The following is a 14,015-nucleotide window of genomic DNA, read 5'->3' as shown; positions in this document are numbered from 1 at the left end:
CATATTAATAATAAACATTCTGTGGGTTCAAATACACAAATATTTTGCAAGTAAAAACATGTCAAGGGCTGATAATTAAGACGATATAGCCGTGGCAACGATATAATGTTAAATCTGTATAGGCCTATCATTTATTACTTATAAATGTATATCATCGCAGCTTATAGAGGGCAGGAGAAGTACAGTAATACAATTAGGCTACTCCTGATATGACGTTTTTGGTCATATATCGCACACCTAAAAAATCATTAAAAAAAGATGTAGCTATAGGGCCTATCTATCAGAAGTGTGTCGTTATCACATGCTGTCATTTCTAATCATTTTTTCAAACTGGCAGAAGAAAATATTTCCACAAGCCTGACAAGATAGCAGTTTTTCCAGAAGGCTGACAAATGTATCCGGTGTATTGGACGTTTGACATGATAAGGATAAGCCCATAAACGGACTATCCGGTCACACCTGACCGCTGCACTCACCTGATGATTCCGGGCATTCCTCCGCCGACCCTCCTGTCTTCTTCGGCTTAGACTTCCTCCTGATAGCGTTTCTCCTCAATTCACTCATGTTTTCTTTAGTCCGTTCCAACATTTAAAAGACTTGTTTTACAAATTGAATCCTTTGTACATAAAAAAAACGGTCGTTGTACGACCACACAGCATTTCAGCGAAGTCCTTGTCTGCGACAGTCTCTAGTGTTACGTAAAAGTAAAGCGAGACGCTCGGTTTTAGTGTTTTTCTCAGATTCTTTGACTGCCAAAAGTAGTTCACCGCACGTAGTTAATCATTACCGCTTTATCAGCCCATATCACCGCCCTCAACCGCTCTGATAACACGATTGGTCCAGTCATTTCCTCTGTGCTCATCTGACCCCCTACTGTTTATTTTGATTTACCGACCTCAAAACATTAGTTTGTGGAAATTTGATAAATCAATGAGTCGAATCTTTTGAATACCGCTTCCAATGAAATTAGAGGACAGGTTGTTGTGCCGAAATTTTAATCCTTGCCAGGGGGATTCTCTGCTTTGAAGAATAACTTGACTAAAAAACAAACTGTAGACTATAAAGGGTAATAAAATAAAATAAAATAAATAAATAAATAGTTAAAAATTAAGAAGGTTAGGCAATCATTTTCTGCAAGAAAAAAAGCTATGTTTGGGTCTCAGAGAGTCGAATCTTTTTGATCCTGCATGTTCACCTAAACACGGCTTAGCCAATCAAATTAGAGACTGTTGTACACTATAGTTGATTGGGGTTATTAAAAAAAAAAGAATTAGAAAATTATAAAATATACAGAAATTGTAAAGAAAACGTATAAAATAAAAGTGCTTTTACTTTTTTTGTGGCAACAGTTTTATAAAATCAATAATTCTAAAGCAATAAAATGTTTTAGCTTATTTTACTCAGTCCTCTAGACTAGACCTTGGTGCAAACACAAGGTGTACATGTGTGATGTGATATACTAGGCTATGCACAAAAAAAAAAAAAAAAAACTTTCAAACACATCTTGTCTCATATAATCAGGACAGGAGTCAGTGTTATTTTTAAATTTTATTTCACGAAAAACTTATGTGGCTTATAACCGTATACACAAAAATATCCAGCGGCAAGATCATGCTTTCACCAGTCCACACCATGTGACATTGTGGGTGTTATTCACGATATTTCACTTCAGAGGCAGAAAATCTACCACAATCTGTAGTTAATAAAACTGAAACTCCTCTTGTCTTATCGGAAATGCTCGAAAAAAGAAATGAACATACCGGTAGTCTAAAACACCAAATGAATGGGTTAGACTGAACAGAAACTGAGAACTGGGAGCTAAAAGAGAATGTGAATGAGACCATTTATCTTAAATCGTTCTTTGTATGTCATTACATAGACTGAGCTTTGTTCTAGTTCCACAATGGAGATAGTTATGCTTTGAGAAGCTGCTGATTGTACTCTTCATTTAGACACATTAATAACCTTTCAGTCATTCAATGAGACTGAAAATGTGTTTTTGTGGTTTACTGCTGTATAAAAACAATGACATCCGATATTTAATCCTGCTGGTACAAATCACGGTGTGATTGGAGGAGAGATGACCAAATGATTTAAAATGATCCTGTGCCTGTTTCAAAATGCATAGATAAATATGTTTGTGCTTTATATAAGGTCAAGATTAGATATAACTTAAAGAGAAAATAAAACCGAGAGAGGAGGAGATATGTAAAGAGAGATTCTAGTGAATATGGGATACTAATATGTATGTTGTTTATGGAGCAGATCTGAGAGTAATAAACCCACTTCATGTTCAAATTTAGCAGCGCACTGGGATCAAGCCCCATTCAAGCTATAACGCCACTTCCTCAAACATGATTTTTGCCCCATCGGGTACTAAACTAGGCCTACATGTCCACTCAAACCTCAAAGACTTATCTGACATCACTTCAGCGATAGAAAAAAACAATTAAGGTATAAAATATAATCTTTATGCATATGCAGAGCAATAAACGGTTAAAAAAGGACAAAGAAACAAATTCCATGTGCAATTACGTTAAAGAAGCTGAGAGCAAATCACTGAAACGCAAACATCACCTCAGGAGCTAGAAGGTCGAGATAAAAGTCACTCGAATATCACATTGAACATTGTTTCTACTTGTTGAAAGTTACGTCTCAATAGTCCATTTAACCAGTATAACCTATATTCAACCATTCAAACATCTCTTTCTATTATGTCACACTTTTTTGTGCGTTTTGAAAGTCTAATATTAGCTTAGACTGATAATGGCATACTGTAATGTACTCCTGGGTTGATGTAATTAACACTATTTTTGTGGTTTAAAAAAGTGTATTTTCAAGCGAAGCTGTATCCGTATCCAAAACCATATTCATATCCAAATAATCAGACATACCACAAATAATATTTTAAAATAAACACACAAAAACGCAAATAAATAAATAAAATAATAAATAGATAAATAAGTGCATCAATCCATTTCCGTTTGCTCTCAACATGATAATTAGTACTTTCACAATAAGCACCATTGAATAATCATCCAATCTCAGTGATTGGGGGAGAAATTAAGTTGGGCTCCTCTGGGATCAATCACACATGGAGAGGGGCATCTGATTGGCTGGAGGTCATGATTGACTGATGTGCTCCGCCCCCTTCATCTGTCTCTGTAAGGATAGGCCACTGACAGTTGATTGACAGGAGGCTAAGGGCCAAAAAGATGAGAATGATGGGCCAGACATTTGAAAGGGTCACATGGAAGTCTGGAGTTGGCCGCAGGTATCTGGTCCTCTTGAAGAGCTAACAACACTTTAAGACTACCAAGAGACACACGGCACAGCCAGAAGAGAGAAAGAAAGAGAAACAGAGATCATAAGTTGGTGTAAAATGAAATCGCCATATCCTGTTCCCTGTTAAACTGGAGGAATTGCTATAGAAAAAGAATCATGTAAATAATTCAGTAGCTCTGACATAATCATTAACTCACTTTTGACAGACACACAGGGGCACATGCAAAAGCTAGCTTTTAAGCAGGCAAAGTGTTTGGGAATAAAGGAATGTTGTCGGCATAGGGATGAGAGGGCATCTTCATTTCTTATTTGCATACACCACCGGTCAAAAGTTTGGAATCATTAAAATGGTTAAATGTTAAAGAAGTCAATGTTAACAAATGTTAAATGATATTTATCTCTCCACTGATTCCGGAGATAATGTGGTTCTTGTTCTCTAAGATCTTTCGGCAGCTTTTGATACCATTGACAACCCTACTCTTTTATCTAGACTAGAGTCTTGGGTGGGTCTAACAGCTTTTGTTCTGACATGGTTTCAGTCATACCTGTCTGACCGAAAGTTTTTAGTAAAGATGGGTAATTTCTCCAGCTCCACCTGTGGTCTTTCACAGGGCTCTATTTTGGCTCCTTCTCTTTTTTCTCTCTACATGCTACCTCTAGGCGCTATTCTAAGGAAACATGGTGTACCATTTAATTTTTATGCGGACGACACCCACATTTATATTCCAATCAAGAGAAACAACCCTGTAGCGATACATTCTCTTCTGCTATGCTTAGAGGAGGTTAAAGCATGGCTAGCCCAAAATTTCCTCTTTCTAAATGAAGACAAGACTGAGGTCATTGTTTTCAGCCCAAATGAAAATTCTCAGTGTATAAGCCCTGATTTAGAGAGTCTTTCGGCTTTTAAATCCCCAGGGGTGCGGAACTTAGGTGTTCTTGTTGACCATTTCATCCGTAATCAGTTCCAGTTTCAACCAACTTCGTCTACTTTCTAAAATCAAAGGCTTTCTCACTCCGAAAACTCTGGAAATTGGCTGGTCATGCATTTATAACGTCTCGGCTAGATTACTGAAATTCCTTATATTGCGGTATATCAAGTTCTCAAATTGCTCGTCTTCAGTTAGTCCAAAATGCTGCGGCCAGACTTATTCATAAGTGTCGCAAATTTGAACACATCTCTCCGATTCTCAAATCTCTACACTGGCAGCCAGTTCGGCAGAGAATAGATTTTAAAATTCTACTTTTTGTTTTTAAATCTCTACATAACTTAGCTCCTGCCTACAGGGTGACCAGACGTCCCGAAAAATTCGGGACAGTCCCGAAATCTAAGCTGTTGTCTCGAATCTCGAATCCGGCCCTAATTGTCCAAAAAATTATACTAAAGCAAAATCTTGAGTAGGTATTGTCTGATAAACATTAAAAACTGTCCGTGGAGGTTGAGTTGCCCAGCCCCCGCCGGCTGCTCATTGGTTGCAGCATCTTTTTTTGTGTCTTTTTTTGAAGTTCTACAAAGATTGATTGATAAGCTAATTTTCATTAATTATTTTCGAACCCCAACACGTTGCTAAAAAGTCAGTCGTAAAGTAGTGATTGATTGGTCGCGGCACTGTGTGCAAAAAAATACTTCGGCCTAATGTCTGATGTCGGGTTACACGAAGCAAATCATCTACACAATTATTTCGTTTTCTTATTTAATGACCGACAATTTAGTTGTAATAATAATATTGGCATAATGCTTATTAGCGTTAGGCTATAGCCTGAAAGGTCTGATTTACGCACTGTTACAAACAGTCATTGTTTTTTTGTTTTTTTTTCACAATGACATTTGAGGTCATGATTTTAATGTTGTTGTTTTTTTGTGGCAGACTAAAGACTAATGACAGACTGTTGATCTTTGAATAAAAATATGTTTGGTTCAGTTTTGAAATTCATTATCTTTTATAATAGGCTATGTAGTCTAATATCATAGTAGGACTACCCGTCATCCGAACAACGTCCCGAATTTCAGCCAATCTCATCTGGTCACCCTACCAGCCTTTAGCACATTGATCTCTATTCTTAGGTTGGTTTTACTATTTTATATTTGAGTCTGATGCTGTTTTGCCACTTTTGTTTGACTATTTTATATTTGAGTCTGATACTGTTTTGCTACTCCGGTTTTAAGGTTGCTTAGTTGTTTCTTAAAATGGCGACGACTCACCAAGGCAGCATTTATGTGCAGTTCTGTATTTAAATATACATTAAAATGTAATTTATTCCTGTAATGTTAAAGCTGAATTTCCAGCAGCCATTACTCCAGACTTCAGTGTCACATGATCATTCAGAAATCATTCTAATATACTGATTTGGTGCACTTATTGTTGGTGCTCAGTTGATAATAATGGTTCTTATTATTATCAGTGTTAAAGTAGAACTCTTTTGTAACTTTATAAAAGTGTTTACTGTCACTTTTAAACAATTTCATGCATCCTTGCTTAATAAAATCATTTATTTTCAACATTGATAATGATAAAAAAAATATGTTTCTTAAGCACCAAATCAGCATCATAAATTTTTTTAATTATTCCAAACTTTTAATCAGTAGTGTTTTTCAATTGCATTGTAAAAGTGTGACCAAGTGGGTGGTGCTGTTAACAATACTTGTGAATGCATGACCCTACAGTAGGTGTGACATTTGTCTCTGTGAGAAATAGTGTGAAAGAGAGTACGCAGTATAGAGCGAGTTCCTCCAAAGGACGGGTTACCTGTGGCCCGTAGATGCCCTCCCACGCCTCAGTTGTGGGGAGGTTGGCGGTACTGAGGCAGAAGGCTGCTGACAATCTAAGAGAGACTGATAAATTAGACAAATATACAGAGGTGTGACAGTCAGGGTTAGTGACACAAACACAGACATGGGCACAGAGACGAGAAGTGAATACGCTGAAAACAGTATGGCCTAACAAGCATGGGTGTGGTTTTATGTGTTAAATCTCATGCAGAATCACACGCAGAGCATGTAGAATGAGAGAAAGTAACACGATATTATGAGCTGTTATAATAACTAACATCTATATAATATTAGCGTACATTCATGAGGAATGCCAGGTACAAAGATAAAAGGAAAGCAAGGTAGTATCACCTTCTGTTAAACAGAGAAATACTATCGTTCAAACGTTTGGGGTCGGTAAGATTTTTGTAATGTTTTTGAAAGAAGTCCTTACGCTCACTAAAGCTGTATTTGTTTGATTAAAAATGCAGTAAAAACAGTTCAATTGTGAAATATTATTACAAATTAAAATAACCGTTTTCTAATTGAAACTATTTTAGAATGTAATTTATTGCTGTGATTGTAAAGCTGAATTTTCAGCATCATTACTCCAGTCATCAGTGTCACATGATCCTTCAGAAATCATTCTGATTTTGATTCGCTGCTTAGCAATGTTGAAAACAGTTGTGCTGCATAGTATTTTTGTGGAAACTGATACTTTTTTTTAGAAAGATATTCAACAGTATGTATTTGAAATATAAATCTTTACAAATGTCCTTACTGTCACTTTCAATTAATTTAATGCATCTTTTCTAATTAAATGTATTAGTTTCTTTAAAAAAAATAAAAATCTTACAGACTTCAAACTTTTAAACAGCATGTGTCAGGCACAAATGATATGCTACAGTGTTGCAGCTTTGTTAATGAGAGTGCATATACACACGTTTACACATTTAACAAGACAAAAAGTAAGGTTTAAAACATTATAGGTGATGCTGTCTAGCTAAGAGCACATATACACATCTAAAGCAATATGTAGACATTTAAATTCATTAATTAAATTTTCCCATTTCAATGTGAGTAGTTCCTGTGCAAAACTCGTCATCATGATGCTAGGGTTTTATGTGTGGTTGTCAGGGCATTGCTATGCAACTGCTAAGGCATTATATACATTTTGGAAAACTTTGCTATGCACTTGTTAGGTTGGAATGGGCGGTTGTTTGGTATAAATGCATTACTGACATAACCATCTCCATACAGCAAACAATTCTATCTACAGCCCCAATATAAAAAAAATATATTAAAAAAACTACTCTGTGAGAGAGGTTTGTGGTTTGATTAACATGGGCAAAACAGCATTTGACACGTTCAGTAATGGGCAAAGGTTGTGAAATTTAGAAACACTGACACCTGCAGGCAGAGATTGGAAACGTCCACTGCTCTTTACGGAGCAACATTACCAGAGTAATAAAAAGTGTTTTTATGTTACGGGGTATCGCCACTGTTGTAATCTATTTATAAAAGTGTTACGCCTCTAGAGCATGAATGTAATTGATTTATTTGACATACTGTACATTGTGACATATTACGTCAAGGTGACACAGGTGAAGCGGATCAGACTGGTTTCCATTACACTACAGTAGAACTCTGTGATTTACAAACACTATCCACTGAGTCACATTATATACACATCACATATCTTTATGCAAGGCACAGAAAACAGCTATATTAGAAAACGAAACTAGACCTGAAATCTCTGAACACTCCTAGGAAAAACACCTCTCTTTTCCAAAGGCTTGTCTTTACATGTAAATGTAACCGCTGTCTACCATCAGAACTGCATGATAGCATGATACCATCTCGGTCAGTCTTGACTGAGCAATGCTAACACAGATGTTCTGATGTTGTGAACCTTCGACTTGTCAAATGCTTTTTGGCCCACAGCTCCTTAAACAAAGGTCATTCTAAAAAGCGAGTGCCATTTTTGTATTATATATGACAGTAAAGGTTGTCATCCATTATTTGTTGCAAATTTTGAAATCTTTTGTCACAAGAATGCTTTTCTGTCATTCTCTTTGCTACATTAGCAAATATTCACATTTTGATGAAGAAATATGTAAATGAAAGGTAGCATTTCTCTCTATATTTTTAGATTTTAGTTAATAAATGAGTGAGTGGACAAGAAGTGTTACTTTCCTGAAAGGATGGAGGATTAATGGGATTACATTTATTTAATATTCATTGATTTAAATAAAAAATATACAGTAATATAAATATAAACATTGATCAGCGAACATAAACAGAAGCTCAACCGAACTTGATGCGTGAGAACAAACCTCATTGTTTCTCGCAGAAGCTCAAATGTGCTGTGTAACACGAGAATGAACCTCATTGGTTCTCGCGCATCAAGCGTACAAGCTTGAGCCTCCGTTTACCATATCTTGATGAATCTTTATATCTTCATTATATAAAGGGATTGTGTCTCTTCATAAAATTTGGGCTAAACTGCCTAATTCATATTTTTACGATCTCTTTATGAACTTTATGAAGCGTCAAAGTGGTAGTTGCGTAGCTTGTCATTGGAAGGACAGAAAGCTCTCAGATTTCATCAAAAACATCTTCAATTGTGTTTCGAAGATGAACGAAAGTCTTATGTGTTTGGAACGACATGAGGGTGAGTAATTAAAGACAGGATTTCAATTTTTGGGTGAACTAACCCTTTAACCTTGTTAAAATACATTCAAATTCATACATTTAGCTTGAGATGGCACAATACATTTGTTTAAATCGTAAACACACGAGCATGAGAGAATGTTTAAAATCATTAGGAAATCCTTATCACTCTTGAAAAGGCACCAGTTTTATAGAATGACTCATGAATGAATGACACATATGTGGCTCTGTACTCTACAGCTCAATGAAATGCAGTAACTGGGCAGCAGGCAGCATATGCAAGAACTCATCCCTGCAGTTGCATATGGCAGATCCTGCATTGCCATATGCCGCGTCCATGAATAGAACAGCTCTCTCTGGCACATTTTATCATACAGGGTGCCTTGGGATCTGAGCATTTTCTGTTAGCTGGCAAAGCAGTTTGAATGTATCTTTAGAACAGGTTTAATATGATTATAGATTCCAGTATAAATCACTTTGAAACACTCACAAAGCTTCAAGACTGATGCTACATAGATACAAAGGGAAAGGTAACTGTTCTATCCTTAAATGCACACTGTCACCAGTGGATGGAGCTATAGTTATGTCAGATGTGCTGTTTGCTAATGCAAAAAAACCAACTGAAAACTCCATCACACAAACTAACTGCTTGGCATGCAGTATGTAGCACCCATTTCATCAAGCCATGAAATGGAAGCACACATGCAGGGATGATATTCCAACAGATACATGCACCAATCAATACCTGTTTCGCTTTAAGGAATAATTCTTTCAATATGATCCAAATACATTACTGATGCAGATTCCAGCAATTATGCTAGGAAAAACCTGTTTTCTTACCCAGTCCGCAAAAATAATAATACATCAAACACAGGTAGTGCAATTTATTTGATTTAATCTTATTTTTATACATCATTATATTAATAAGTAACATCTCACAAAGCCATGATGTGACCCAAATGTATCTAGAGTTAGCAAAACATAATTGTTGAAATTTCAAGTAGTATCAATTGTATCCCTGAGTTGAATCAAACATTCATATAAGATGGAAACCAGTCTGTCCTTAAACTGCGTCACCTACTGGAGGGTCAGTACTAGGGATTCTGGGAATCCCAGGCTGGACTAGAGAGTTTCTTGAAGCGGCCGAAGGCGTGAACTGAGTCACATTGGAGCGCATGCGAGATCTCAAAGTACGTGGCGACGGTTGGCGAGCGCCCAGGACAGGAGAACGGTAAGGGGAAGTCGGAGCAGATCTGGGAACGTGAGCATCAGATTGGCCAGAGTCTCCACTATGAACAATATGACAAAACTCTACACTCAACGTCTGTGGGTCTAAGACCAAAGTCTGAGTGCCCAGGTTCCACTGCGACTGGCCGAGGAAAAACGGCTGGGCTGAGGAGGTCCAGGAGGAGGATGGAGTAGGAACATCCAGTGAAGGAGAGCTACAGGCTGATGCAACCGTATTGTTTTGGAATAGACAGGAAGGAGGTTTTGAAACCGATGCAATGGGACTAGGGGGAGCAGTGAGTGCAGTTCGATGACTTACTTTTTGAGGGCTGCTCTTAATTCTTGGCACTTTCCCTCCATGGCCACAGTACGACTGCTCGTGGTCAAACTCCAGGTCCTCCAGGCGTTGTGTGAGGGCCAGTTTCTGCTGAATGGCCATTCGGAGGAGGGAGTTCAGAGTCTTCTTTTCATCTTCAGCGGCAGCCAGCTGCCTCTGCATCTCATCCAGTTGAGTTACGTACTCGTCACATCTAGAGAAAGAGGGAGAGAGAACCTCAAAAATGACTCAGAGTGATTAAACATAAAACATCAGAACATGCTGTACAACAGTGGTTCTCAATCTGGGGGCCTTAGAAATGATTTAATGATAGAAGACAAAACAAGCTTTTAGATATTTATTATTTTAATTCACCCGATCAAAAACTTTTTTTTTAATGAACTGCAAGATTCACATGGTCTTGGAAAACCGGAATATTTTATATAAGTGATTTTTGCACCTGGAGAAGTCATGTGAATAAAAAAGAAAGAAAACAAGGACATTTTATAATGAATATACATTACAAGCTCTAAAATATGTTGAGTAGAAATTGCGATTTATAAAATATTTTGTAAAAATCATTCTCCTTAATTCTTATCCAGTAAATCACAAACAATTGGAAAAACCATGGGGAATTTGAATATTGTTGAGGACTATGGGGGCCCATGGAGTCAAAATGGTTCTGAGCCACTGCTGTACAAGAATTAAGAAAAGAGTAATAGTCTAGAATCTTAACTCTAAGGAAACTTCAAAACCATGCATATGGAATGCATATTTCTACTGCAATGTATTTCAGAGTGAAATAGAATATTCAACCTGGAAAAAAACTTTTCACTGAGTCAAAAACATACAGCACAACCATTGTAATTTTTTTAGTGACTCAAACACATGTAGCTTAGCTTGACTAGTTGTTTATATGATATTGTGTAGCTAAAATTACATATAATGCATTTTGTCAGTATTATTTTTATAAATATTAAAGAATTAGTTATGTTGTCATTTTTTCATTTATTTAGTATAATTGCTGTTTAATACAAAGTTCAAGCTAAATATTGGATTCCATTTTTGGTACTAAAAGACATTTTAAGTCAATAAACAAAATAAAAGGTCTACTTAAATCATCTTTAAATACATTTGTTATTAAAATATCTCATAATTTGGCAATGAAATGTATAAATGTATAAGGTAAATACATGCGGTAAAAGTAATAAAAAACTCTTTATGGAATCGTTAAGAGGAATCGGAGCCTAAATCGACTCCCATTCTTACCGACAGTATGACAATAAATAAATGGCTATTTAGCCATTGGCTAACATTATTTCCTACCTAGATGAACAGAAAAGTAGTTTCAGAGTACATTTTAAAGAAAGATTGCAAAGATAAACCTATTTTTTGAAGAATCATGGAATGTTAGGGTCAGGAATGTGTATGTAAAAAGAAAATATTTACAATTTGGATGTCCTCAATTATAGTAAGACCATATAATGGGCGAAAATGTACCTTGTGGCAAACATTGCCCTCAGTGAGGAAAAGGTGGCAGCGTCTTCTTTGAGGGCCTTCAGTTCATTTCTAAGCTTCATCATTGTCTCCGTCACCATGGACTTTTCATTCTCATATTTGCTCTTCAGGTTCGCCAGGGCCCCCTCAGCAGTCTAAAAAGAAGTTGTGTATATGCTTTTATTTGAGACCAAGCACAACAGGAGATATTGGGATGTGTAGCAAAAACATATAAACTTGACCTTCTACAGTACCTGTTTGTTGGCTTTCAGGACAAGACGCAAAGTGGCAATCTGCTCTCTTTTGGTGCTCAAGAGGGATTTGAGTTTCAGGATCTCCTCCATGCAAATCTCCTTGTCCTTATCAAGGATGGGCGCCAACTCTCGTGCCGCAGCCCTCTGCCTAGACAACTGGAGCGAGCGGTCCACAGCTTTCTGCAGGTGCCTGATCTGGTCACGGATGATGGCGTTGAGGTTATAGATGTTCATGGGCTCCCTGCGGAGATCACCTGTCTCTGGTATTGGGGAGGGAGAATGAGATGAACCATTGATTGGCGAACCAAAGGGGGTTCTGTTGGGACTTCCTGCTTCCCCTTTAGTTCCTTCTCCAAGGGGTTCCTTTGATGGAGAGTCTTGAGGACTCTTGGACATGTCTGAGGAGTTAGCAGCCGCGAGACGGCGAGCTAAACGTGGAGAAAGCAGGGCTCTTGGGTCCTCGGGGCCTTTGAGACTGCCGCTACGCGTGACCCGGCTCTGGCGGTAGTAGTCCAGCATGACGCGGTTCGGCGTCTCGTTGTTGCACAAGCAGACATGGTGGTAGAGCTGAGCAAGTTCCTCACTAAATGTAACCAGCTCGTCCTGAGCTGCGTTCAGCATACCGTTACTTTCGCTAGCCATACCCGAAGCGCACCGGAGCTCTGCTTCCAGACTGCTAACCCGCTCGCGGCCCTCACGGCAGGCTTTCTCCAAACATTTCACCTGCTCTTCGAGAGCCTGGACCTTCCCTTCGCTGTGGTTGCTTTCTTCTGATTGGCTCTCCACAGACTGGTTATATTTTTCCTTCAAAGCCTTAAGCTCCGCCTTCAAGTCAATGACCTCAGTCACGGCAACTCTGTATTTGCACTCCAGAAGCTCTATTCCATTGTTGTCCGTCTCGTACTCACAGCAACCGTTTATGGGCCCGTCGGCCTTCTCAGACTCCTCAGTGTCAAACTCCTTGTCGCTGTGGAGGCGCTTCATAGCATTGACACACTCAGTAAGACGGTGAACGCGACTGTGTTGCTCAGTTAAGGCGCCCTGCGTGTGCTGCAGTTGAGTTTGAGATTCCTGCAGGTTGGCAAGCAGAACCGCCTTCTCTCGCTCAACCTAGTAGACAAGAAGACACAGCTAGTTAGCAAATACCAAGAAGGTCTAAAATACTATCGTTAGCATAGCCATTTATTTACTATACCGTTTTGTCAAAATTTTGGGATCAGTAAGAGTATTTTTTAAATTAATTAAATACTTTTATTCAGCAAGGATGCAGTTGTCATGATTCCTGTCTTGTGTTCCCCTTGTGTGGACTTTTTATTGTTATTTCCTGTTCTGTGCTATGTTTTGTAGTCCTTTGTAGTTTTTCTTGTTGATTAGTTCCTGATTGTTCCCAGGTATGTCTTGTTTGCCAATCTCCCCTTGAGTGTATACCCTATTGTTTCTCATGTTCTTTGTCTGGTGTTGTCCTTTGTTGGATGTACGTTTGGTGATGCTCATTCTGTTATCGGTTCCCTGGTTCGCTGGTTCGCTGGTTCCCTGGTTCGCTGGTTCCCTGGTTCGCTGGTTCCCTGGTTCGCTGGTTCCCTGGTTCCCGTGGTTTTGTTATGTTTATTTTGTTATTAAACTATAAAACTGCGTTTAGAACACGACAGTCTCGCTGTACCCGCCCTTCCAGAGTCTCCAGCCGTCATGGCCGCCCTTCCAGAGTCCTCGAACAAGATGGCCGCCGTGCCTGAGTTAGCTGCGGATGATCCAGTGCTGATCATCATGGCCACGGCTATTTTGTGTGTGTGGGCAGCACAAGCAATTTATAATATGTCAAGAATATTTGCAGTACACAATGCCAAGTTTCAAGTATAAACTAAAGTAGTACACAAGTTAATGCAAAAAAAGCAGTTCGGCTGGCTATGATAATATAATATAATGAAAAATTCTTACTTATGCTGCTTCCTATCTTATTCCATCTGAACACAGCTACTTTTCAATTGCTGCCAATGGACAAAGATGATTTTTTGGTCCA

At 38.2% G+C, this 14,015-nt stretch overlaps 2 protein-coding genes across 3 annotated transcripts in view; both read right to left on the bottom strand.

Annotated features, from left to right (window-relative positions):
- Positions 1 to 851, bottom strand: part of fgd4a (FYVE, RhoGEF and PH domain containing 4a) — a 50,981-nt gene extending 50,130 nt beyond the window's left edge. The window contains exon 1 of the mRNA XM_084409732.1: positions 477 to 851. Within this exon, the coding sequence (XP_084265858.1) occupies positions 477 to 588 (112 nt within the window). The 5' untranslated portion in view covers positions 589 to 851. The remainder of the gene's footprint in view (positions 1 to 476) is intronic.
- Positions 852 to 1,067: 216 nt separating this feature from the next.
- The window catches only part of bicd1a (bicaudal D homolog 1a), a 41,252-nt gene continuing 28,304 nt past the window's right edge, over positions 1,068 to 14,015 (bottom strand). The window contains exons 5-9 of one of the 2 annotated variants that reach the window (XM_084408541.1): positions 11,999 to 13,108; positions 11,748 to 11,899; positions 10,251 to 10,461; positions 6,030 to 6,105; positions 1,068 to 3,312 (exon numbers count right to left, since the gene is read on the bottom strand). In XM_084408541.1, coding sequence (XP_084264667.1) covers positions 6,058 to 6,105; positions 10,251 to 10,461; positions 11,748 to 11,899; positions 11,999 to 13,108 — 1,521 coding nt within the window. In that variant the 3' untranslated portion in view covers positions 1,068 to 3,312; positions 6,030 to 6,057. The remainder of the gene's footprint in view (positions 3,313 to 6,029; positions 6,106 to 10,250; positions 10,462 to 11,747; positions 11,900 to 11,998; positions 13,109 to 14,015) is intronic. The other variant, XM_084408542.1, reaches the window with a different exon arrangement.

The sequence above is a fragment of the Rutilus rutilus genome, assembly GCF_951802725.1.
Source record: "Rutilus rutilus genome assembly, chromosome: 5".
NCBI classification, from domain to species: domain Eukaryota; kingdom Metazoa; phylum Chordata; class Actinopteri; order Cypriniformes; family Leuciscidae; genus Rutilus; species Rutilus rutilus.
Note: the sequence above shows the minus strand (reverse complement) of the source record. Positions and strands in the feature narration are given on the sequence as shown.